Source organism: Chamaea fasciata, unplaced genomic scaffold (assembly GCF_029207755.1).
Source record: "Chamaea fasciata isolate MVZ Bird 193981 ecotype frontalis unplaced genomic scaffold, bChaFas1.0.hap1 SCAF_10, whole genome shotgun sequence".
NCBI classification, from domain to species: Eukaryota; Metazoa; Chordata; class Aves; order Passeriformes; family Sylviidae; genus Chamaea; species Chamaea fasciata.
In genome coordinates, this window is record NW_027094095.1 from 15,635,426 (window position 1) to 15,660,744 (window position 25,319).

The window sequence follows — 25,319 nt, forward strand, 5'->3', positions numbered from 1 at the left end:
GTGAAGCTGGCACAACCTGTCCCTAAAACTTTTGTGTCTTATAAATATACAACAAATTCAAATATACTTGAACCTATTAGTTTTAAATAAATTTATACATTAAAAATTGGTTAATATAAGAAACAAACCAAAATAGAACCTTCTACTATTTCAAGGTAAATCAAATACTATACTATCATGCTGCCCCACTGGATCAGTGCTCCATAATAGCGTATTATTTGGTAGTAGTTTCTTCCATCCTGAAGGTACAAATGCACATAGTATATTTGAGCTATTCTCACTTTCAGATTCAAAGTCTGATTTGAATAAACAACCAGCTGTTCTTATGCTACTTTGTCCTGGTTGCAACTATAAAAGTTGGTCACTTTCACGAAACAACATGAAAACCTCATATCTTCCTGTTCTTGATTCTGGCAAGGAGCAGGAAATGCAATGTGTAGATGGAAAATAGATATTAAAAAAAAAATTAAAAAAAAAAAAGTTTGAACACCCTGTTTTGAATTTCAGAAGAAAAATTACTATTAATTTATCTTTCCAGATATGTGTCTGAGGACAGGTTTCATTTTATTTGTAGCTGTTTGTCCCCACACCAAAAAAAACAATGTTAATTACATCTCTGCCACTTATGTAACACATCTTACATTCCTGGATGTGTTTGTCCTCTGGTAGGTGGAATGCAAAGGAAACTGTCTGTTGCCATTGCTTTTGTGGGTGAAGCAAAAGTGGTAGTCTTGGATGAACCTACTTCTGGAGTTGATCCATATTCCAGGCGATCTATCTGGGATCTTCTGCTGAAATATCGCCCAGGTAAGAAGTCTGAGAGTAGAAACTGATTTTTCTGGTGAGATTTTTTAAACTTGTCATAGATGCAATATGTGCCTGCTGTGTAAACTGTCATGAGTAGTGGGATATGAACGCAAGCAAATAAGATTCTTCAAACAGATACTTTTGGTTGTGGCAAACCTAGGACTGGCTTTGGTACAGAGAAATAATTGCCAAAAAGCCAAACATAGCTTTGAGTTCCAGAGAGTGTCCATGCCTTGAACATTCCTCCTTGTTCCTTCTAGGCAGAACTATTATCCTATCAACCCATCATATGGATGAGGCAGACATCCTTGGAGACAGAGTAGCCATCATATCCCAAGGGAAACTGTTCTGCTCAGGCTCTCCTGTATTCTTAAAGAACTGTTTTGGCTCTGGCTTTTATCTCACCCTTGTTCGCAAAATGAGAACCACAAAAATGGGAAGGGCTACAGTAAGTATGAACCTCCCCCCCGCATGTTTAATGTGAACAATGCTTTCACTGCACCAAGGTAAATAGCAATTAAGTACTGATTGACAGTTTGTACAAAACTGCAGTTAATCATATGATTATATAATTATGAATATCATATTAGCATGGTTTGGAAGGGACCTGAAGGATCATCCAGTTCCAACCCCTATGCTGTGGGCAGGGACACTTTCTATTAGACAAGGTTGCTCAAATCCTATCCAATTTGGCCTTGGACACTTCCAGGGGTGGGGCTTCCACAGCATTTCTGGGCAACCTGTTCCAGTACCTCACCACCCTCACAGTAAAGGATTTCTTCCTAGTATCTAATCTAAATCTATCCTTTTTCAGTTTAAAGCCATTCCCCCTTGTCCTATTGCTACATGCTTGTAAAACATCCCTATCCAGTTTATTTGTAGCCCTCTTTAGGCGCTGAAGGGTCTCTAAGGTCTCCCTGGAGCCTTCCCTTCTCCAGGCTAAACAACCCCAACTCTCAAGTTGCTTTTGTCCATACACAGATCTTTCTGATTTTTGCTTTTGCAGTACACTGATTTTTAACATTAGGTCGTCTGGTGAGTAGATCAGCCACCAGAAAAGTTTACATTTATCCATAGCTAAACCAGCCTCTCACATCTTGAAAAGTAAGGCTCTGGGTTCTTTCTGTTGAAATAGTGTCTCCTAGTAGCAACACAATCTGTACACTCATGGCCCCTGCTGATTGCATTCCCTCAGGTATTTGTATGCAATTTAGAAATGATTTGTGCAGATGGATTTATGTTTTCTGCATTGCTTAATGCAGTCTTCAGATGATTTTCAGTATAGTTGTTCTAGATGCTCTGGATATGACATATTTTTCATTGACTCAAGCTGTTCAAATATTGGCAACCATTACATCCTGTTTTGAGTGTGTCTGAAGCACTTTAATCTTTTTATCTCTTGCTTGTCCATGCTAGTCATTTTGTAGCTGTGGCTCTCAGTGCTCCTGCTCCTGCTCCAGCTGTGTGCACAGGGGTGAAGAAGAAGCTCCAGAGCTGGAACTGGATGGTAAGAAGCAGGATGGTTCAATGTTCCAGCACATAGCTATGTCTCCTGTTGTGCTGCAGTCTTGTCTTACAGATCAGCGCTGCCAAGGCCCACTTCTTTGATCCTTGTGTCTAACATTTGTATTGTATTGTGAATTTAATAAGTGTTCTTTGTGGTTTTGCTTACCATTGACCCATTTTTGTGTACATGCAGTCTCAGGTATAGATGATGATGAGCTGGAAGTTTGTGTGCTTTACAGCTATGGCATAGAGTTTTGTGTTGTTTTTTTAATGAAAACTGAAACATATCTAAGAGCAAGGAAATAGACCTGCTCAGAGGAAAAAGTAATTTTGGCTTTAATTTAAGAATTTAAGTAGATATTCCTGAAGACTTTGTTGTGCTTTATTAACAAACCTGAAATAGTTTCCTGCTACATAGGTCCAAAGTATAATTAGCAACATAACCCAGTGCAGTGCAGAATTAACTGAGGTATTTGTGAGTTATGTAATAGAGCAGTACCCTTTTAGTGCAAACAATAGCTTTTGTAATCATGCTTAATATGGTTAAATATTTATTCTATGGGCACTGTTTTGACTTTTCACAGGAGATCTAAATGAGCTAGCAGAAGTAATCCGCCATCATATCCCAGAAGCAAAATTAATTGAAAGCATTGGTCAGGAACTCATTTATCTTTTGCCTAATAAAAACTTTAAACAACGATCTTATGCCAGCCTCTTCAGAGAACTGGAGGAAACATTGGATGACCTGGGACTCAGCAGTTTTGGAGTTTCAGACACACCACTTGAAGAGGTAACAGACAGATTAAAACACCTGCTGACCTCACCATAAGCAACCAAAATGTTTTCTGAGACTATTCCTGTTTTTGAACATTTAATTCTCAATTCCTAATATGTCCTTCAAAATCTAGTCCCATAAGCTGTGGCACACTCAGAAAATCTTTGAGAAGGGCCTAGAGAAGGGATCCAACCTTTAATTCATTGTAGCCTTGTGGAGCCTGACCCATTAGCCTGAAATGCATCTTTTTTTTTTTTTTTTTTTTTTTTTTTTTTTTTTTTTTGTATCCTTGTTCATTCATTTATTCTTAAGGTATTTCATAAGAGACCTCTGATTGTGTAATAATATGAAAGGTATCCAAATTTTCTTCTTTTATATTAAAGGATGATGTATGGGATTCTAAAAGTCAGGTTATTGTAATTATCGTTTTCCCAACCAGAAAATATATTTCTCTATGGCAGGTTTTCCTGAAGGTCACAGCAGAAGCTGACCCTGAAATGCAAAAAACAGGTATAGATCCACAAATCTGTATTTGATTAACTATTCTTGGGACTGCTTTTTCTTCTGAACACTCTGTAAAGAGGAGTTTCAGAAATTTCAGTCTTTTATGTGTTCTTGACAAAATAAATTTTGTCAGCAAATATCTGGTTGTAGGGCCTGACATGATACCCAAGAAAAAGAGATTAAGTCAGCAGAAAGACTTGTATGTATCTTGGATGAGATTCTTAACTATGCAAATAAAAGTGGAGTGTTGACCACCCAAATGTCAACAGCTTTAGTAGTTGTATAAAAAGTACTTTGCTGACTATTAGTCCATAAACTACATAGATGATTAAATTGTTCATCCTGCTGAGTAAGAGGAGAGTTAACTTATATGATGTCACTAAATACAACCACAGTGCAACAGTTCTAATTAAAACAACTGTATACGATATATACAGTTGATAAAATCTGGACCTCATTAAAATGTCTGTGCTGCTTCATGTATAGAAGATAAAGTGTCTTCTCTGATGCTTCTCATCTTAACCTAGGAGATACACAAGAAAATGGTTCTGCTCTTGGTAAAACTCCTACTGAGAACAAACCAGCTGAACAAACCGCCCTGAAAACTACAGACACTTCTCGAATGCCAGTAGGCAAAGCAGGAGATCAAAATGAAGGCAAAGGGTCCCGACAGTATAAAGGCTTTCAGCTTGTACATCAGCAGATCAAAGCACTGCTCATCAAACGCTTCTACCATGCCTCCCGCAGCTACAAGGACTTCTTAGCACAGGTATTGACTGACTTGTGCTGTTCTTGAGTCTTCTCAACACTGTCTTTCCAGGAATGATGGCTCTATGGAAAGCAATAGAGGTCCTACAAATGAGGAACAGTGCAATTATGATTCCAACTCTTCCGCCTCTTCTTTTATTTCTTGCTACCTGGAGTCTACCAACTGCACCAAGTTCATGATTCTATCATTATTAGCCCAGTATTTTATTTTTAACGTAAAACATTTCTATGACAACCAGAATTTTAAGCAAAAGCACTGGAAATTAAATTGTTGATGTTCAGGATCTGTGTGCTCCTGCTGTCCTTTGTTTACGTTTATTATGGGGCGTGTGTACAGTGTTATTCTACAACATTTATATAATACCCTAATGTGAAGTTTTCATGTTTCCTGCAGGTTGTTCTCCCTGCTAGTTTTGTGTTGCTGTCTCTAGTACTTACTGTCATTATTCCTCCATTTGGAGAATATCCTGCCTTAACATTACATCCTTGGATCTATGGACAACAGTTTACTTTCTTCAGGTAAGAGGAATCACTTAAAGTACATTTGTCACACATTTACCTTTTTCTCCCTAGACTTTAACATCGTGGAGCCCTGTCTCACTGCTTTTTCTCACTCTGTGTGATGTAAGAAAAGATTAACTTCACTGGAATCAGCAGATTTAAAATAGCTTGAAACTGCTGCACATGTAGAATACTGCTGCTAGTATACCTAGCAAATAGTCTTTCAAATATCTTTCTAACTTCAGTATTTTCCTCCTCCGACCTGAATTAAGGACCTCAACACTTATAAAGTTACATATCCTGTCTGACAGGAGATCCAGGCCTCTGCAAATGAAAATGCAGAATATGTTTTTCATCTTCTGATTACTGACTGTGACAGTGCTGGGAGAATAGCAATGAGGATTCAAGCCTTTTTTAGAGAACGCTGCCACTGGACTTTATTAGAAGTCAACTTTAGTATTAGGATATAAGAACCAGTGCCTGTCAACCATCTCAGAACATTCTGGGTTTTTACATAAATAAATAAAACAATAGAATTATCAGCATTCAGAGGGGGGTAGTTGGTACTGCCATATGGCCGTCCTTCTCTAATTGCCATGTGTATTATAGTACAGAACAATAGTTTGAAAAAATATTTTATAGAGAAATTCCTATCTTATTCCCTTAGCAATGAACGTCCTGGCAATGAGCAAATGGTGTCCCTTACTCATGCTTTCTTGAATAAACCAGGATTTGGAATTCGCTGCATGAAGAATCAGCCTCTTTTGTAAGTTTCTAGCTAATTTTTTTTGAATGAGATCCTAGCAGGGTACTTCTAGTGGAACTTGAGTAGTGAAACAAGAATCAGTTGGCTTGACTCTTCACAAGACCCAGTGCTTCACATGCGTTGTTGGCTATATCTAATATTGGGTCAAAAGTAACAAAGAAACAAATAGCAAGATAACGCTGCCACTGGATTGAAAATGATTCACAGTGTTCAATATGACTGACTGGAAACCAGCTCGTGTAGCTTGATATTGAGAGTTAAGCAACCTTGAAATTTATGTCAGTGACCTCACGCCTTCTTCTCAGCTATCCTGGCTGAGATCTTCTCAGCTTCCCTGGCACTTTCCATGTCTGAGTCCCTTCAGGTTCCTCCAATTTGCACTGATGTATTAGGAAGCAATAACTTCAGCAATCACTCAGATTGTGAAGCAGCAATAGGACTGTGTCCATGATTTGAAATTATTCTCATTCTGAAGTGATGGCAACATTAGAAGAGCTCCAGTTTTTGTTGTCCTACCTGCTTACCCTGCCTGTGAGTCCTGCTTTGGAGCCATTTGTCACTGGCTTGCTATGCTTTGACATTTGTTCCCTTTCCCCTGACTCTTTCCCAGCCACAATATCCAGCAGTTTGATCCTTCTAGTTGTCCTCTTTTCTCCCATTTCTCTCCTCCACCTGGTATGGCAGAATCAAAGAGAATATTTTTTTAAAAAAAGGAAAATATACTGCATGAAAAATGAAAATGATAGTTTCTTCACTAAGATATATCCAGTCCAGATTTCCAGTACTGATGGATTGAACACATTCCCCTTGTTCCTTCATTGTCCTATTACAAGCTGAAGGCAGAAACTTGGCAGAGATGTGGGGGAAGACTGTATTTATTCATGTGTACCAAATACTCTAAAATGATTTTCTTATTCAAAACTCACAGGAATGAGGGCTGAGGGAGGAATATCTGCTTAGAGCACTGTGCTTTTGTGGATTTGTGAGTTCTTATGGACCATTATCTCTGCACAGCTTAAAGCCCTGTTCCTCTCCACAGGAACTACCCATGCAATAATATGCCAACTGCCTGGAACACACCTGCTGTTCATCCTAACCTAAGCAGCCTCCTGCTGAGCCAAGAGTGGAGCCCCGAGAATCCATCACCTTCCTGCAAGTGCAGCACTCACAAGAAACTCACTATGCTGCCAGAATGCCCTGCTGGTGCAGGAGGCGTCCCACCACCACAGGTTGTGTTCTTGTGCCATAAATCTTTGTAGAAAACTTTCATGGCAAGTGCTGGGAAAGGGAGCAGTGTCTAAGTACCTTGCTATGCATGGAAGGAGTTGAGTACATTATTTTTCAAGAGAGCAGGACTTGCTGGAATCTGAAATTCAGTTTCAGTGGTATGTGAAAAGCTTGCACATTTAAATAAATTTTCATTACTGTTGTCATCCAGATTGCAAACCTTTTGTGTGGAAGAAAAACACAAAAATTTCAACAATTTGTCACATAATTAAAAAAATAATCTTTTGCCTCAAAGAACAGTTATATTTAGAATATTGCCTTTCTTTAAAGGAGGGAAGGGCTGGAGGGAGAAAGAGGAAAGAAAAAATGTCACAATTTTAAAAACATGGAGTGCGGTCATCCCATTAGAATGGAAAAATTAATATTCAGTGAACCCCAAGTTATTAATTTTTACGTGTCTTTCAGTTTAATTTCTATCAGAAATGTTTTAGGCTAGAAAAATGAATATTTTTATGCATGTGCATGAAGATGAGTAATTTAATAACCACTGATGCTGTATGGAGAAAAAACAGAGCTACATTCCCTCCTCTCCTGTCAATGAATGATCTTAGCAGTGCCCTTTATAAAATGTGCTTGCTCTTTTGAAGAGCAAAGGAAAATTACAGCCTGTCAGTATTTGCATTTAATAGATGTTTTTCTAGGAAGTTAAACAGAATTGCAGCCACTCTCAGAGTAGTAGCTCACTAATTTAATGTCTCACATTAAATTAGTGTTCATCTTTAATATTCCTGTTTGCGAGGCTGAACACACTAGCAAAATGACTAGAACATTTCTCATTTTCATAGAATCACAGAATCATTCAGTTTAAAAAAGACCTCTAAGATCGAGTCCAGCTGTTAACCCAGCACTGCCATCTTCACCACTCCATCCCCATGTGCCACATCTTGACATTTTTGAACACTCCAGGGATGGTGACTATACCATTTACCATGACACAATCTCTTGAAAACACTGATTCAGCTTGCTTTGATTTCTCTGTCACTGTTCACAAAACAAAGATGTTTTAAATATCTCTAGAATTCCTGTTTATGAAGAGAAAAAAATTGATAGAGGTTATGTACCTTACAGCATCCCAAGTTATTTCTGATTTCTTAGTAATTCCTGTCCAACAGACAAAGTTGAATTTTGCTGATTGCATGCTAATGTATTTCAGAGACCTTTAATCTAAAACTTCAATTCTTACAATCAAGTAAAATACAGTATTTTTGTTTGTGAGGATTCTAGTCCTCTAAACAAAATGTGTTTATTATAATATTATCCTGATAATTTTGCAGGATACTATAGTTTGTATAACTTATCAGAAAGAAGCAGTTCACTTGAGTCTCCAGGAAAGCCACAGTGTTTAAATAATTGTCAATAGAATTATGTTTCAGCATAGACAACTCAATTAATTAAGGCACTATGGGGATGTTACCAGTCTTCCTGTCTAGAATCAGCTGAACATTTCTAATGTGTCTTCTGTGTCATCCAGTACTCTCTGTGGACAAGTGCAGGAACTTCTGGAAAGTTCATTAGACTTACATCCTAGGTCATTATCAGATGATTTCAGGTTGCAAGCTTTGCCACCTGGAGCTGCCCAGGAACCTCTTAAAGTGTATTCTACCTTGGGATAAACTCAGGAGTGTGAGGTCTTGCATTTCACACCAATCCTGTATTTGTAAAAGACTTAACAAAGTTGCCATGTGGCATAATTTTCATATTTTAAAAAAAGGTGAATTTCATTCAAACTATCTGATGTGCTAGAGAAGGTGAATTTTTTGTATTAATTTTTACCCAAAGTTGCTAAATCATAGAAAATTACTTTTTTTTTTTTTAACTGGGGCCTCAGTGTATTTGAAAAGTTTCCTACTTTCAGATTGAAGAAAAAGCCTTGAGAAACTTGTTGCAAAAAACCTTGAGAAAAGCCTTTGTTGCAAAAACCTGTTTCAAAGTGACATGCAACTGTTTTGTGTCGTGCATCGCAAACACATTGATTTCTTATAAAGTCTTAATAAAGTAAGGATGTTTAGGATAGAAATGACATTTGAGGGATTGACCCACTCTCTTTCAGTGATACTATGAACCTGAGCATTTTCTCTGAACCAAACTATTTTTTCTCTTTTCCTGACAAACACTTAATAGCTTAAGACACTCTAAACTTTCTTGTGATTGATTAGGTTTTTGTTTCTTGCCAGAGAGTGCAACGCAGCACAGAAATTCTTCAAGATCTGACCCGCAGAAATATTTCAGATTTTCTGGTGAAAACATATCCCACTTTGATAAAAGGAAGGTAGGGATGTATCTATATTTCTTTTTCACGTGGAATTTTGTATGCGGTCATGAAATTTTCATTTAATAATGACATAACACCTGATTTGTCACAGTATTCTGTAGATTTGAGCACCATGTCCCTATTTCTGATATAAGACTAGAAGAGGCTGATTTTAGGGGAGTTAAATATTTTCAGTTACAACTATTTGTATAATCAGGTACTCCTTTATAGGCAGAGCTAAGTGTCAGTGCTGATGGAATACCAAGTTAATGGTGACAAAAATGGTGCCTCTGCACAGCATTGGTGAACTGCCTTGCAGAGATTCTACTTTGTCTCCCTGAAGAACTGTAGCCACTCTAACGTGACCATCTGCCTGAGTTAATTATCACTTGCTTCCCAGAAGTGCTAAAGAGCAGCCAAAGGACAGTGTTACACAGATACATCCATCCTGCTGATAGCTCTTCAGCTGGCCTATGTGTTGAGTGTTGTAATCAGCTGTGCAGTGTCCATGGCCTATTATCTCGGATTCAGGCCTTGCTACTTTTTTCAGTTCCCAGCGGAGTTCTTGAAGTTCCCTTTATATTAGCTATGTTCTGACTGCCTCTGACTGATTCCCCTTAGCAAGTGTCATAATTGCTTTAGATACATCTTTTAAAATCAGTTAATTATGGATTATAATAGCCCAGTATGTGTCACTTTAGGAATCTTGCTTATCTCTGTATGAATCGGAGATGAATCATGTCAGAAAATAAAAAGCCAGAAACACACTGCAAGGAATGCCAGAAGTCCTGCCAAACCCACAACTCAAAGTAATAACCAGCAGACTGGAGATCTGCAAAGTATAGGAATTCAACTTTAATTTTTATTTAAGCCTGATGTATCATTGACTTTTGTTCTGTGCATTGAGAGGGAATTCTCTTTGTCTGTTTCAGCTTGAAGAGTAAATACTGGGTCAATGAGCAGAGGTAAGAAACCAATTCACAGATTAAGGTAGTAAATAACGGAACAATGTGTTTCTGTTTAACCAGGGAGACTCACAGTGTTTCTGTAAATGGGCAAGGGGAATTACATCAGACAGTGTAGAACAAAGAGATGGCTTCATTGGGAAATAGGCTGGGGATCAGGTAGGGTCTTATAAACACAAGGGGTTATATTCATTTGAACTCCCTTCAGGAGATGAAAGCAAGAGACTCACAATGAAACTATCAAAGTTTTATTACTTACTGGAGTCAAACCAATGGGAACTGTGTGGTGAAATGGTTTGATGCAATAGTACAGTATATTGTAATACTGCTGTGACACAGCTCTTTCAGTGCCACAGAAAAAATATAAACCCTCCAAAAAACATGAGTGAGACGAAACCTAGACACCAGCCTATCAAATACAGACGTAACAACCACAATTCCTCATGCCTGCTCTGTACATGTGCAGTAGTTATTAACCAGATTGCACTAGTTTTCTCCTTTAAGTAGGGACAGCAGCTGACCCAGCGTGTGACATCTACACTGCAGTTACTGAAAGCTTAGAAAGATGACTAGTTAGCCTGAAGCACACACTCATTTCTCACTGGCAATAGGAGTTCACTTCAAAGATAGCAGTTGGATGACTGCCTTTCTTCAGGGAATATCTACTTGTCCATGTGCAAGCATTGCTTCCTATGGGATTAGGCTTCAGTTCATCTTGTACTTACCATTATGGAGCGCAGGCTGGTACTGACATTGGTGAATACCTGCTCCTCTCAGAGCATCTGAAATTTTTACTGAGGTCTATGCTGTCCTTAGTCTTCCATGCTGTCTAAACCATTATATGGTAATTATCTTGATTTAAAGATTTTGCTCTGTAGAAATCACTGTTTTCTCCAAATCTTCTCTCTAAATAATTTTCTCAGGATCCTGGCATAAACCTCTCAAAAACTGACAGAGCTTCTATTGTTTGTAAGCCCTAAAAAGACCTAATACAACTTGTTAGAAAATGAATCAAAATTGTTATACATGAAATATTTGATGTATACAATTTAAACTTGCATTAAGTGGGATTTTAGTATTTCCATTAATGTATATTTATGGGTGTATGGTATGAGTTTTTGATGATATTTTTCTCTTTACTAGATATGGAGGAATTTCTATTGGAGGGAGGCTTCCAGTCCTTCATGTTTCTGGAGATCAAATTGTCAGTTTTTTCAGTGATCTTGGCCGAATGATGAATGTGACAGGAGTAAGCAAGATTTTTAATTTTGATTGTTTGGTTTTTGACCCCTTATTAAAGCATGGTTACTGCAGCATTAGATTTCACCTAGAGGGCTGATCTTTAGCTTTTTCTTTTTTGTTTTAGGGACAAACTTCACTGGCTGCTGCTAAAGAGATCCCTAATTTCCTTAAATACATGGAAACTGAAGATAATATCAAGGTATTGCTGGAATAAGTCTGTTAATTCATAGTCTTTCTGGACATAGACTTCAAATTGTGAGAATATTGCTGGTGGTATTCCCAGATGCAAGAGCTGAAATGTTATACTTCAGAAGTAACTTGGTATTAACACTGTATCCCATACTATAGGTAATCCTTATTCATAGTATTTCAAATGTGAGATTTTTTTAAATCATGTTCTTAGTACTACTTGCTGTCCTAAATGTCTTGAGTGATACACTAAATCTTAAAATGTCCTTTTATAAAATCCCCTGACAGTAGTTGACCAATGCTTTTAAAAGCATAGTATGTGAGCTCCTCCTGCAGGACTGTGCCTAGGAACCATGAATTCCTGGTACTGGATTCATCCCTGCTGACAGTGCCCACGAAAGTAGATAAAAGGCAGTCAGATTTTCTCCCGTAGCTCAATGAAGGCTTCTTAAATTAATCCGTGTTTTCTGACTCTTTTAGGTTTGGTTTAACAATAAAGGCTGGCATGCTATGGTTAGTTTCCTCAATGTAGCCAATAATGCAATCCTCAGAGCTAATCTGAGGACTGGTCAGGACCCTGAGGAACATGGGATCACTGCTATAAACCATCCTCTGAACCTCACCAAGGAGCAACTCTCTGAAGTCACTGTGTAAGTCTGTTTGTGCTCTACTTCTGGTTTTTACCCCTCTCTCTCCTGGCAGCTTGCAACTTCCAGCATGCTCACACTCTGAGGAGAAAGAGTTCAATTGAGAGACGGGAGGCCCTTCCCTGAAGTTTTATTCTAAACAAGAATCTATTCACGTCGCATTATATTCCCGTAAGCGTTCATTCCTATCCCACATAGGAACTCTGACCATTGGAAATACGTTATTGCATGTTTCTGTTGATTCCCAAGCACAAAGATTCTGCAATTTTTGTTAATGCTCCAAATACAATACATGTGCTTCTGAAAAAAACATGTAATAAAAAATGGAATGAGAACTTATCCTTGATTGGCTATAGGTCAAGTAGTTGACAACCCGCACTCTTGGTGCCAAAGGCAGCACGCAGGTAGATTTTCAATGGCATGTCGTAGGATTGGTGTATTCCCGAACCTGAAAGTCATAATTTCTTGAAAAAGACATCCCCTAAAAAGACAAGATTTTCTTATCTCCTATTCAGTTCATAATTCATTGAAACCGAAAACTTTGCATTATAGTACAGAGGCAAAATCTGTGCTTCATCTCACTGTCTCCAACCTGCCTTTTTAAGTTTCTCCTTTCCCTGCTTCCAGAGCACTTTGGCTACTGTGCCTAAATGTCTTGTTTGAGATGTCACACACAGGAAAGGCTGGTCAAACTGCAATATATGAAGCAAGTAAAACATATGGGAATGGTGCCATATTTGTTAGCTGCAGTCCTCAAAGCAACTTGGAAAAATACACTAGCACACTTTGAAACTGGAGAAGTCTTCAACTTAAAAACCAGCCTTGCTACTTCTAGATCTTAAAGCACCCTCCAGAATCCCCAAATGCTAATATAGTGCTATATTGCATCCATTCCCTTGTTCACAGTCCCTTCTTGTGCTCTGTTGTAGACTGACCACTTCAGTGGATGCTGTTGTTGCCATCTGTGTGATTTTTGCCATGTCCTTTATACCAGCCAGTTTTGTTTTATACCTGATTCAAGAACGTGTAACAAAAGCCAAACATCTCCAGTTTGTCAGTGGTGTGAGCCCTGTTACCTACTGGCTAACTAACTTCATGTGGGACTTAGTAAGTAACTGCTGGTGTGATTGACAGCCTCTGATTATCCTGGGTGTGCATGAACTCAGGGCAAATCAGTGAACCAAGTGAAGGTGATTCTAAGCATTGCAAAGCATGCATTTCTCTTAAGTGTTTCTCAGAGATCATGCTAAGGATCTGGCCTTAGATCCTCAGAAATGTAGAAATTAATTCAGGTGCACAACTCAGTCAACTAATAAAGCTGTATTTTTATAGTCTTAGAATTTCTAGCCCTTACAACTGAATATATAATGAAGTACTACTTACTACAGCAGGGAAAAGCCTCATTGTCTGGTGCTAGTCGCTCCTGTCCTCTAGAAGATCAAAATATATTTCAAGATATTCAAGAAACCTATGTGGGGAAGATTCAGAGGCTGCTAGAACAGTATCTATAGGTCTGACAAAATACTCTATGGTGTCTAAAATTACATATTTCTTTTGGTCACTGTATCATGGTCACTGTGTTATTCCAAAAAGATTTACACCACAGGTGCAGACTTGCTAAGACAGGGCTCAGCTTCCCTCCAGCCACTTTGTCATAAAAGGGAAAATTCTTTGGCTGGCTGAGGCAAAGCAAGGATTGGTTCTCTGGCCATGCCTTCACGACCAAGAAAGCGGCCAAGGAATTATGCAATAAGGAAAGCATGAACATGGAATTTAAAATATTAAAAAGGAAAAGAAAATCAATATTTGAAAAGCCGAAAACTCTTTAGGATTTGACAGGTGTTCTCTCAGGAGAAGAAAAAGCAAAGCATTATTTTATTAAATGAGGAAAAAAAAGCAGATCCCAGAGTTCTTGTTCTCTGCTGTTCACAGCAGCTTCCTTGACAGGAATTCTGCTTGGCTGTTGCCCTTGACAGCATGATGCAAAGGCATTAAGTGGTGTTAGCAGTTCTGTGAAATGCTACCTTCCTTTCTGCATGGGGTATTCCACGCATTGCAGTACAGTAGTGCTACTAAAACTGAACAGAGAAATTGAGCAGTGGCCAAGCATACTCACTTTAGCCTCTTCCCAGGAGTTTGGCTTGCTCTTCCATCCTACAAAGCCTTTTTTTGCATCACTAGAAACTGCACTTCCCTTGCAGACCCATCCATGGCCGCTTTTTGTGGGCAGGCTGGCAGCCGGACTATGAAATAATAGATTCACAAACCATAGTCTAAGAAACAACAACATGTGTTGTATTTTTAATGAACAGTCTGATAAAAGATGTCTTAGAAAAATGTTGAGCACTTCCAGCGACCTGTTGATCCAAAAAATTCAGTGTGACTAGTCTAACTCAGATTCTGATGTTCCTCAATATAAATTCCTTTTGGAATGATGTGTAGGATCTGGATATGTTTGCAGCCCTTCTCAGGTCTCACACACCGATCTTCCCCCTGTGCTGTGGCAGGTGAATTATGCACTGAGTGCTGGGATGGTTGTGGCTATATTCGCTGGATTCAACAAGAAAGCCTACGCCTCCCCGACCAATCTCCCTGTGTTCATTGCCTTGCTGCTCCTGTATGGGTGAGTGTTCAAAGTTATTGCTGCAGGTGGGCCCTGTAATTCACATGGAAATGATTTCATGTTACTGAACTCAGTACTTAGTGGAACCCATCTTTGAAAAATTGAACTGGTTGGATCCAAAACAGGTTAAAGCTAGATTCTTCTATGGGATATTTACATACTCTGTCTGGCTACATGCTACGAAAGAGATTCTTTTGTCACTGCCTGCCTTGCATTTTTAAGCATTAAATGTGACCCATACAGGAAAATATATTTGCTCAGTTTACTGATTTCTTCCTTGTACATTGTGTAGGAATTTAGTGGTTGTTCATTTGCCACATTCACAGTCAATACTAAAGTATCCTTCAGCATTGAACATATCTTTGTTTCTTCTTCTTGGTGTACAATTCACTGAAATGTGCAAGGATACCTGGCGTGGTAGCAACCTTGCCAGCATTAAGTTTTCTCAATTTTAGCAATGTCTATTGACCTGAATTTTAATAGAAAAAAAAAAAATGACTAAGCAGAAGAAAATCTTATGTAGTAACCAGGGAGAAAATACTGTAGTGGGTTACTGGTTGGTTACACCATTTTGTTATACTTGGGATGGGAAGAAAGCTTAATTTGAGGCCAACTGACATAAGAATACTGAAAAGTTATCCTAGTTTTTTCTATTTCTTGCATGCAGATGGGCAGTAATTCCCATGATGTACCCTGCTTCTTCTTTCTTCAGTATCCCCAGCACTGCTTATGTTGCATTGTCTTGTATTAATCTCTTTGTGGGAATCAATAGCAGTGCCATTACATTCATCCTGGAATTATTTGAAAACAATCTGGTAAGTAATGATTTGTAATTTTGCAGGATGCCAGGCACCCTCCAAAGCCTCTCTCTATGTGCTCAGCATGACTGCATATGGTCTGGGATGTCCCTTGAGTCAGCTGGGGCCAGCTGTCCCAGCTGTGCCCCCTCCCAACTCCTTGTGTACTCCCAGCTCCTTGCTAGGGGGTATGATAAGGCACAGAAAAGGCCTTGTCTCTGCAAGTACTGCTCAGAAATAGCTGAAACATCCTTGTTATGTTATCAACCCTGTTTTCAGTGCAAATCCAAAGCAGCCCCATAGCAGCTTTACATATTACCAACAGAGAAACATTACCTCTGCTACATAGGGAAATAATTCATTGCAAAATCTAATTTTTCTCCCCATTACCAATGTTTCATAAGCACCTTATCTGATGCAGTGTGTGCCAGGATTCTGCTGTTTGTGTTTTATGTTGCTTTGAGTGTAACTTGATAAATACTCTGTTTTAAGACAGAACATCCAGTTTCTCTGACATCACAAAGAACTTTTAACTTACTTTGCTATGTTTTCTTGAACAGGTCTGGTTTAAACAGCTTATGTTGTTTCTGTTTCTTACAGTCTTTGCTGAAGTTTAATAAAACATTGAAAAATGTGCTGCTTGTCCTGCCACATTTTTGCTTGGGCCGTGGACTCATCGACTTGGCCATGAACCAAGCTGTGACTGAAGTATATGCGAGGTTTGGTAGGTAAAGCCAATAAGGAACAAGTCATGGCTGTGTCACCTGTCCTGCCCCTGGATGAGATGTTTGGAAGGATTAACTCAGAAAAGTAGTAATTTCTGAAATTCTCACCTCTTCCATCATCAGATGGATGAGGAGTATGAAAGTTCACCCTCTCTGAAGGAATCACTTCTGATGGTAGTGCTTCCAGAACTCTACAGCCCAACCAGTAGTCTGCATTGGAAATGAACCCATTTGTTCAGTGTCAGCCTCTGGTGTCTTTTCATCCTTTGTTTGGAAGACCTTAAGTCATTACAGGAGGATTTCTTTTTTAATTTCATTTGAATACCTCAGTTAATGTTTAAAGTGACTGCTGTTCTTCAAATGCATTCTCTTGGGATATGATTGCCTTTGATATCAGACAGCTTATTAAAAGAAAAGTCATACAGCAGAACTCATCTGTTTTTATTCAGAAAACGTGTGTCTTTTCACATAATCCATGCAAGTTTCATGTAATGATATCCAAATTAGTGTGTATTCAAAGAGATTATTTTTACTCCATGCAGCAGTTGAACTTGAAAGGCATTTTGTAAAGAATTTTTATAAGACTGGAAAATTAAACCATTGCCTAATCATGAGCAAATAAAGTAGAATAAATCATTATGATTATGCTTTTTGTTTTGAGGAGTAGTGGGGTTTTTCAGCAGTATTTCATCTTCCTGTGTGGTGCTCTTTCTCCAAAGGGGAGGAGCATGTTTCTGATCCCTTTCAGTGGGACTTTGTTGGAAAGAACTTGGTTGCCATGGCTCTTCAAGGAGTTGTGTTCTTCTTTCTGAATCTCTTTATGCAGCACCGTTTGTTCTCCACAAGATGGTATGTCTAAAAGCTCTATTAATGTTCCCTTATTAAAAGAATAAGTTTGTTATTCTCTATGTCCCTCTTTTCTTCTTTATGTTCTTAATTTTTCTCCAAATTTGTAGCCTTTTTGTTTTCTATTTACTTACCCGATCTTATCTTAATTTATTGATGTCCTGATTCAAGAAAGCATTTACAAATCTGCATTATCTTAAGAGGATATAAGAATATTTTAATAAAGAAAATCGTTTTCTTGAATTAAGATTTTAATGGGGGTTTTTTTGTTTGTTTAAGACACTGTAATAGTGAGATTATAAAATTACCTGGGAAGTCTGTAGTGTCCTCAGTACCAGTCAGGCTAGGTAATAGCTAGTACTATAAGGTACTAGCCTGACATCCCAAGACAGCAGTTCTAGTCTGTGGCACAGGACAGCTGTATCCTGGACACTTTGTGAACTTCCCCTCTCTGCTTTACAAATGTGCCTCTTCCTTGATGAAAACTGCTACCTACCAGCTGTGACTGGGTCATTCACTCCTGTTCAAGATTGCCAACAAGAGCACTAATTTATGCAATTATAAGAATACTTTCTTGCAGAGATGTACTCAAAACTTCTAAGGACCATCACTAGGTACTAAGAGTAGCTAAATAGTGAAAGCTGTGGCTAAGGGGCAGGTTGTTGTCATATCAGTGACTGACAAGGCATGTTCTTTTGAGCAAGTCATTTCCTCCTTTTTTAGTATCTAGAGATTAACTTTAAAGGTCAGGGCTTCTCTCAACAGCAGGAATACTCCAGCCAATGTCACATTGTGGATTTCAACCCCACTGCTTCCACCAGTCACATTTTTGGCAGCAGATTAGCCATTGTTTCACACTGTTATTCTAACTGAACCCAGGGCAACTCAGTATCTTGGGTTTTTCCAGGTTTGCTGAGACTGCCATGTCACCTATTATTAATGAAGACGAGGATGTTGCAGAAGAAAGAAAAAGAATTATGAATGGAGGCAACAAAACTGATATCTTACAATTACAAGAACTGACCAAGGTAATGTTTTGAGAAGAATGAAAAAAATATTTACTCCTGTCTCAGTTCTAAAGTTGCCTCATCCCAATAACATTAAACTAAACTAAAAATTAAGATGATTTTCATTTCTGTAGATGTCTTGAAATAGGAACTTTCCTTTTTTTTTCCTTCCCCATCAATATAGATTTATGCAGGTCGATGCAAGCCTGCAGTGGACAGACTCTGTGTTGGCATCCGTCCCGGAGAGGTAGGTTGTTCAATAACACTGGAATTACATTCCGTCAATCAGTTCAGATTTTATGCCCCTGCTGATTTGCAAGTTGGAAATATTAAAGAATATGATAAATTTTGCAATTTAGTGCTTTGGCCTTTTGGGAGTGAATGGTGCTGGTAAAACAACAACATTCAAAATGCTGACTGGAGATACTGATGTGACATCTGGAGATGCTGTAGTGGCTGGCAATAGGTAAGTACCTTAAAAAAACCCCTGTGACAGTCCATTTACCAGCGTAGAACTGTCCACATCACACTCTCAATGATCCAGCAGCTCTATGGCACTGAGATCACAAATAACACACAATTGCATTTGATACCTTTAACACTTGTAAAATCTGTGGGTGAGTTGTAATAATGCTAACAGTGGGACAAGGCAATCATATCTAGTGGGAAGAGCTCCCAAACATAAGATAACCCATCCAACAGGGTGCTTTGATCTGAGCTTTGGGACTTTTCTCTGGCTGTTTCTAGCATCTTTGTTTACACAGTGCTGGCATAATGTCATAAGTTATCACGGTGTGATCTGGTATGCACTTAAGTTGGTTTAAGGTTGTATGCCTTGGCTTGTTAGGTGTAGCTGAGATTTGACTCTGTGTCCATTGATGTGATTTGAACAACAACTCTTTTGTTGCCAGGACATGGTCCTGGGCACCCTGTTCTAGGTGACTCTGCCCGAGCTGGGTCAATGGACAAGATAATGTCCAGAGCCCCCTTCCAATCACATCCATTCCATGTTTTTGTATTTTTCCTACTACCATTGAAGTGTTAGCCTTGTGTCCTGCCTGTCTGTTGCTAGTGACCATATTCTGAGCTGAAATAACTGCTTCTTTTCTTCTAGATATAAACACTGTTTTCAAAAAGTAGTAAACCTGAGTGGCTGCTTAAAGAGCTTCTCACTAAGTTAGTCTATACTTTAAGAAGAAAATGGGTGAGGGGAAATTGGCTTACACTCTTAACTAGGACTGAGCTGGCTTAAGACAAGAATATACTCCTCGCTCTTACATACAGATATTTTCATAGGATGTTTTATCAGGAAGAATTAATTCTCCTCTTACAAGAGTTGCTGCCCCAGAAAATAAGGATTTTTTTTCAAACTGTTCTTCTTTAGAGCTCTGTCTTTAGAGCTAGTATTACAGAACTAAAACTCTTTTCTTTGTTTCTCCAGTATATTGACCCACATTTCTAATGTCCATCAAAACATGGGATACTGCCCTCAGTTTGATGCCATTGATGACCTGCTCACAGGACGAGAACACCTCTATTTATATGCACGCTTGCGGGGGGTTCCAGCAGAAGAAATCAAGAGGGTAAAGTAGTCTTGCTTTTGATAGTTACGGTGATATTTGTGACGATTTGTGCTCTTAACATGCCACAGGCCAGAATTTCCAAAGTGGACTTGTTATTCTGTGTATTGAAGTCCTGGGAGTGTTCCTGTCATTTGCACAGTTAAGTAACAAGACCACACTATCAAATGCAGGTTCCCAGGCATTAATGGTAGTTGCAAATCTGTGGCACCAACAATGAAAGGCTAGAGATGCAATTCCTGTGGCTCAGAATGGCACTGGTTGCTGTTTTCTCTTGCCTTTACAGCTGTGTATGTATAGGGAAGAAAATATGAAGATTCCAGAAGAAAATAATTTAAATTCTTGCTCAGATAGAAGTCTACAGCTGAGGCTGCTTTATGGCTTTCCCTCATGTAGTTAAGACACCTCTCATCATCATCATAAATATTTTGTACTTCTCTGGCCCAGTTCTAAAATGAATGTGCTAAAACCCAGGGGACTGTCATGTTTTTACCAGAAGAGGGATATATCAGCAATCCTGTCTGCTGTGCATTGGCTGCTGTGTGAAACAGATGGTCTTTCTCACAGGTTGCTGAGTGGGGCATCCAGAAGCTGGGACTTCCCATGTACGCAGACCACCTGGCAGGGACCTACAGTGGTGGCAACAAGCGCAAGCTCTCCACTGCCATTGCCCTGATAGGCTGCCCACCACTTGTCTTGCTAGTAAGTGTCGTGGAAACACAGCCCTGGGTAGTTCAATATAACATCTCATAACACTACATGCTAAAGAGCTACAAAGTCCTTGCAAGCTCCTTTCTGCCCTCAATTTACAGCTATTTCTGTGTAATTTTGAGCTAATTTCAGGTGTGCTCTAGGATGCGTAGCTATGTTTTTGATGGGTCCCAAGTGATTACAAAAGAAATCTCTTTAAAAAAGAATGTGTTGAGATAAAATCTATAATCCAGAAAAATCGGAATTTAAACTGTTGTTTAGTTTCAGTCTGCCTTTTTATGTCAGTGTAGCCACTGATGTAAAAGATGATCTTCCAACATATACACCTGGCTGCTTTATCCAGCAGAATAGAGGAAGATACTACCCTTTTCCAGCCTTTGACATCTTTGGAATAAATTATACAAATCTATACTAAACTGTCCAAATGCTGAAATGTAGTTCTTGCCAAATAAAATAAGTGATTGGATAATTGCACATCGAAAGGAAAATTCTATATGAAATTACCACAGAAATTCTTTATTGAGACTATATTCTACCACCTTAATTTGTATGTCTATGATTTTTAGGCACAGTCACTTCTACTTTGTTAAGTCTATGAAGTGTTTTAAAAAATTTTAGTAGCCTGGTTCCTTATACCATTTAATGGGCCTATACATGTATTCTGCCTGTAGTAACCAGTCAGATAAAATGTGTTCCATAATTTCTTAAGACAAAATGTTCAATGAAAATTTTTCTATCCTAATTTTGTTTACATTTTTTGTTACTTACTGAGTCACCTGATTTATGTAGGATCAAATCCTTAGGTGGTGTAAATCAGAGTGAATTCACTAGTTTCTTGGATTGATCAATGTCCTATATGTTTATACAAATAAGATAACCTGGTGAGAGCTCATTGTTTCCCAGAAAAGGCACTCCCTTCCCTGTAGCTGTGCCCTACACAGACAGCACTGTACTCTTACCTGCAGTCCATGTAATTGTTTCTTTACTGCTTTGTGCCAAGAAGTCCATTGGTACCCACGCACTCCTACACTTCTCAAGGTTTATGAGCTTTCTTAAGGCACAGATTACTGTAGAGAAGCAATTATGTGTTATGGTCCAAAAAACGACTTGATTCTAAATAGATTTTCCCTGTTTTATCTGACTCTGATTGCCTTAACATTTCCATTACAGGATGAACCGACTACTGGGATGGACCCTCAGTCCCGGCGCCTTCTGTGGGACTCCATTGTTGGTGTGCTCAGGGATGGGCGAGCAGTGGTTCTAACCTCACACAGGTAAAAACAGACAGGATTCAGAATCCAAAAGCAGCTGAAGTACATCTGTTGGCTTTTATCTCAAATATCTCTTCTCTGTTTTGAAGTATGGAAGAATGTGAAGCCCTCTGTACTCGTTTAGCCATCATGGTACAAGGTACCTTCAAATGCCTAGGCACAATTCAGGAGCTAAAATACAAGTAAGTAGAATATTTTTATCATGGTTTTTAATGGGAAAATTTAGTATATGTGACATGTACTATTGCTAATATGAGCAATTCAATGTTTAACCAGACCTATTTCTGGGTGCAGCTCTGTTGTATATTAGACAATCTGACCAGATCTCCTTTCAACTCTTTTATGCTACATACCACTGCTGCAGGGCTTCCTAAAAAGCTGGATCTAATGCAATATCTTTCAGATACTACTATTTTTCTCACAGCTGCAGAAAACTAATTTTCTTCCTGAATAATGAAACAACCTCTTCACCCAGTTCCTAAATCCACACGTCCTTCCCAGGTTTGGAGATGGCTACATTGTCACCCTGAAAATCAAAGCTCCAAAGTCTGGGCTGCCTCCAGATCCTGCTCCTGCTGAGAAATTCATACGAATCAACTTCCCAGGGAGTTTACAGAGAGAGAAACACTACAACATGCTGCAGTATCAGATTTGCTCTTCCTCTCTGGCTAAGATTTTTCGATTAATTATCTCCAATAAGGAAAATTTGCATATTGAAGAATATTCTGTGTCTCAAACAACATTAGATCAGGTGAGTAAAAAGTAAAACATCCATGAGAAAGCCTGTCTGGTGAGAAATAAGCAACGTAAGGGGATGTATCCAAACAACTGAAGGACCAAATTGTTTAGGGAATTATCTCACATCTCTTTCTCAGGCAAGACTCCCAAGTCTCTCATCAAGGAGGATGTATCAGTATGAATCAGTAACTTATTCCCTGTGTAAATAGGTGCCATGTGAAAGCTGGTAAGACAGCATTTCCTAGATGACAGAATTCACACAACCCATTCCTTCAGGAGCAGCAGTCTGAGCAAGGTCAGCAATTTGGAATGAGACTGAGCTGAGGGTAGCATTTTATTTTAAATAAGAGGTTTGGACTGTGTTCTGTCAAAGATACTGTGAGAAGCAGTTACATACACAAAACCTGGGAAGTCCACTGGGAGTTTTGAAAACACCCACTTGCTAGAGGGTATTGGCCCCATCTGTCTGCTTTCCTAAGTAACAAAGGGTCCATGTATGCAAAGCTGGTTTTGGTGGGATTGCAAGAGAGACATTTCTGGCTGCCTTTCAGCTTCCTACTAAAATATTCTGTCCCCTTTTTCCTATCACAACCAAATTCATGCTGTGCAAACCATGAAAACCTGGCTGAAGCCATCTCCTCCTTAAGAAAAAATAGGATTTTACTTGCAAGCAAGTACATCCAAAGGAAGGAAGTTGCAAGGAAGTTTATCAAAATAAACAAGGAACTCATGATCTCGGCTGATAACGCAGTGCCTCAGTTCAGTTGATGTCTGTGGATTCCCCCTTCTGTTTGTTTCCTGCAGAGAAGTCATTCCACTAACTCATCTCAGTTGAAGACATGGTGACATTTTCTGCTTTCCTCACACAGGTTTTCGTGAACTTTGCTAAACAGCAGATGGAGGATGAGGAAATTCCTTTACATCCGCGTGCAGCTGGAGCCAGCCGAGAAGCAAGGGTGTCCCCAGCTCTGCACCAGCAGGCAGTTGCATAGAGTGCTCTTGCAGCCTCCAGGCTTAGTGTTTGCACAGTGCAAACATGTGCCATACCAGAGCAGAGCAAGGGTAAAACAAAGGTTTGCACACTCAGTATTACACTGATTTTTTGCACCTTTCTGAGCACTGTGCTCTCACCAACAGCCCTAACAACAGCCAACTTCTACTGCTCTACCAGTAACACTACATGCTAACAGTGTCAAAGGAAAGGCAGGTCCTTACTATGGAATAAAATCTTCCTTTTATTCCATTCTAAGATTGCAAGTAATCTCATTCCTCCTTTATATTTCTTGGCATATAAATACCATCAAAGATGGATTCTCTATCTGGTATTCTCAGGCTGGCAGGTTTTTCTTATTTAACCCTTATGTCAACTGCTACCAGTCAGCAGACAGGTTCTGAAGCTGAGAGCGTTGCCCAGCTTAGAATCAGATTCCTGCCATGCTGAGTGCACAGGACTATCAAGGTCAGAACAGTGCTGGCTGATGGGGCTAGTCCTGAGACATTGCTTCCCTGTCTCACCAGGCTGCCAGTGAAAACAGACGGTTCTCTCAGCAAGAATGAAAAGAATTAATTCAGAGCTCAGACCCAGACAAGAAACTTGCTTTTTTTAAAAAAAATTAATTAAAATTATCTCATACTCATCTTCAAGCTGCCTCAAATAGAAGCCAAATGTCAAAGTAGAGATTAAAAAGAAAGACAGTATGTCCAAATCTGCCAAAAGTTTTGTTTTCTTGCAGAGATGTGGAAAGATCTCTTTGTTACTAAACAGGACCAAATTTTTCTTCTTTCCTGTGACTGGACATCAAGTGGGTGTAAAGTGTGAATAGGGTATCGTGCTTTCTACCTCCTCAGAAAGAAAATTTCAACCTGCTTGTACTCCACACTGCACTCAGTGGGAAATCATTTGACATTTAGCTCTTTTTTTCTGGTTCACAGCTTAATTAGCAGAAAAACAATACTGAAAACAGATTCATAATGATGTATTGCTTTAGTTATCTATCAGATCTAATAATTTCTAAGAAATCTTCTCTAAGACATGTTGTACAGAATTAAAATCTGGGTCATGTATTTTTGCTTTGAAATATATTTTTCTTCAATTGATGTAGATTTTTTTAATAAGGACACTGTTGCTTTATACTGTACAAAATATTATGAAACTTCAGCTACCAGCTGTAGCCTTCTCTTTTTGCCATAATTATTTCAACTGGTTTTAAAATAGATTTTATTGCATATTTCACCCTTACAAATAGTTGCAAAAATCTTTCTATACATCTATTATAGATAAATAAATTAATTATGAAACAAAACAGTATCTATGCATTGTCTTCATATTCCAAAATAGCTTCTTTAAAATGTCATTCAGATAGATTTCAATAGCCTTTTTTTACTAGATTTACACAAAACCAACTAAGTCCCACAGAACATCCTGTGACAAAGAAAACACAGGAAGTCCAAAATGAAGCTGATTTTTCTCCCTGGCTCCAAAAATAGGAAGAGCATTCCGAGGACTAGCAGTCACTTCATGGATTTACAAAGTGTATTAAAAACTACTTAGAGAAGCCTGATGTAAAATGCTGCGTAAAAGGTCGATTAGTATCATAAGGAGATGTTATATCAAAACAGACCAGATATCAAATGTATGGCATAGGTTAGATTGCTTCTGAATCTTATTTACTATGCAACCTACTAATGAGGAAGACCAAAAACAGACAGAAAACCCCAGCACAGGATATCACATTCACAAATACTACAAATACTTCTTACTTCAGCCTCTTTTGGCAAATTAAGGGGTTAGACCCAAATCAGGTTTTTGAGAT

At 38.7% G+C, this 25,319-nt stretch overlaps 1 protein-coding gene across 1 annotated transcript in view; it reads left to right on the top strand.

Annotated features, from left to right (window-relative positions):
* ABCA4 (ATP binding cassette subfamily A member 4) overlaps positions 1-24,797 on the top strand; it is a 63,997-nt gene extending 39,200 nt beyond the window's left edge. The window contains exons 22-49 of the mRNA XM_066192428.1: positions 670-807; positions 1,068-1,255; positions 2,224-2,314; positions 2,898-3,103; positions 3,550-3,598; positions 4,120-4,361; positions 4,755-4,879; positions 5,529-5,627; positions 6,667-6,856; positions 9,089-9,183; positions 10,098-10,130; positions 11,274-11,379; positions 11,497-11,571; positions 12,042-12,211; positions 13,138-13,315; positions 14,716-14,831; positions 15,499-15,646; positions 16,229-16,352; positions 17,073-17,202; positions 18,107-18,227; positions 18,391-18,453; positions 18,566-18,672; positions 19,648-19,789; positions 20,354-20,488; positions 21,668-21,771; positions 21,858-21,950; positions 22,270-22,519; positions 23,376-24,797. Of these exons, the coding sequence (XP_066048525.1) occupies positions 670-807; positions 1,068-1,255; positions 2,224-2,314; positions 2,898-3,103; positions 3,550-3,598; positions 4,120-4,361; positions 4,755-4,879; positions 5,529-5,627; positions 6,667-6,856; positions 9,089-9,183; positions 10,098-10,130; positions 11,274-11,379; positions 11,497-11,571; positions 12,042-12,211; positions 13,138-13,315; positions 14,716-14,831; positions 15,499-15,646; positions 16,229-16,352; positions 17,073-17,202; positions 18,107-18,227; positions 18,391-18,453; positions 18,566-18,672; positions 19,648-19,789; positions 20,354-20,488; positions 21,668-21,771; positions 21,858-21,950; positions 22,270-22,519; positions 23,376-23,498 (3,641 nt within the window). The 3' untranslated portion in view covers positions 23,499-24,797. The remainder of the gene's footprint in view (positions 1-669; positions 808-1,067; positions 1,256-2,223; positions 2,315-2,897; positions 3,104-3,549; positions 3,599-4,119; positions 4,362-4,754; positions 4,880-5,528; positions 5,628-6,666; positions 6,857-9,088; positions 9,184-10,097; positions 10,131-11,273; positions 11,380-11,496; positions 11,572-12,041; positions 12,212-13,137; positions 13,316-14,715; positions 14,832-15,498; positions 15,647-16,228; positions 16,353-17,072; positions 17,203-18,106; positions 18,228-18,390; positions 18,454-18,565; positions 18,673-19,647; positions 19,790-20,353; positions 20,489-21,667; positions 21,772-21,857; positions 21,951-22,269; positions 22,520-23,375) is intronic.
* Positions 24,798-25,319: the final 522 nt, after the last annotated feature.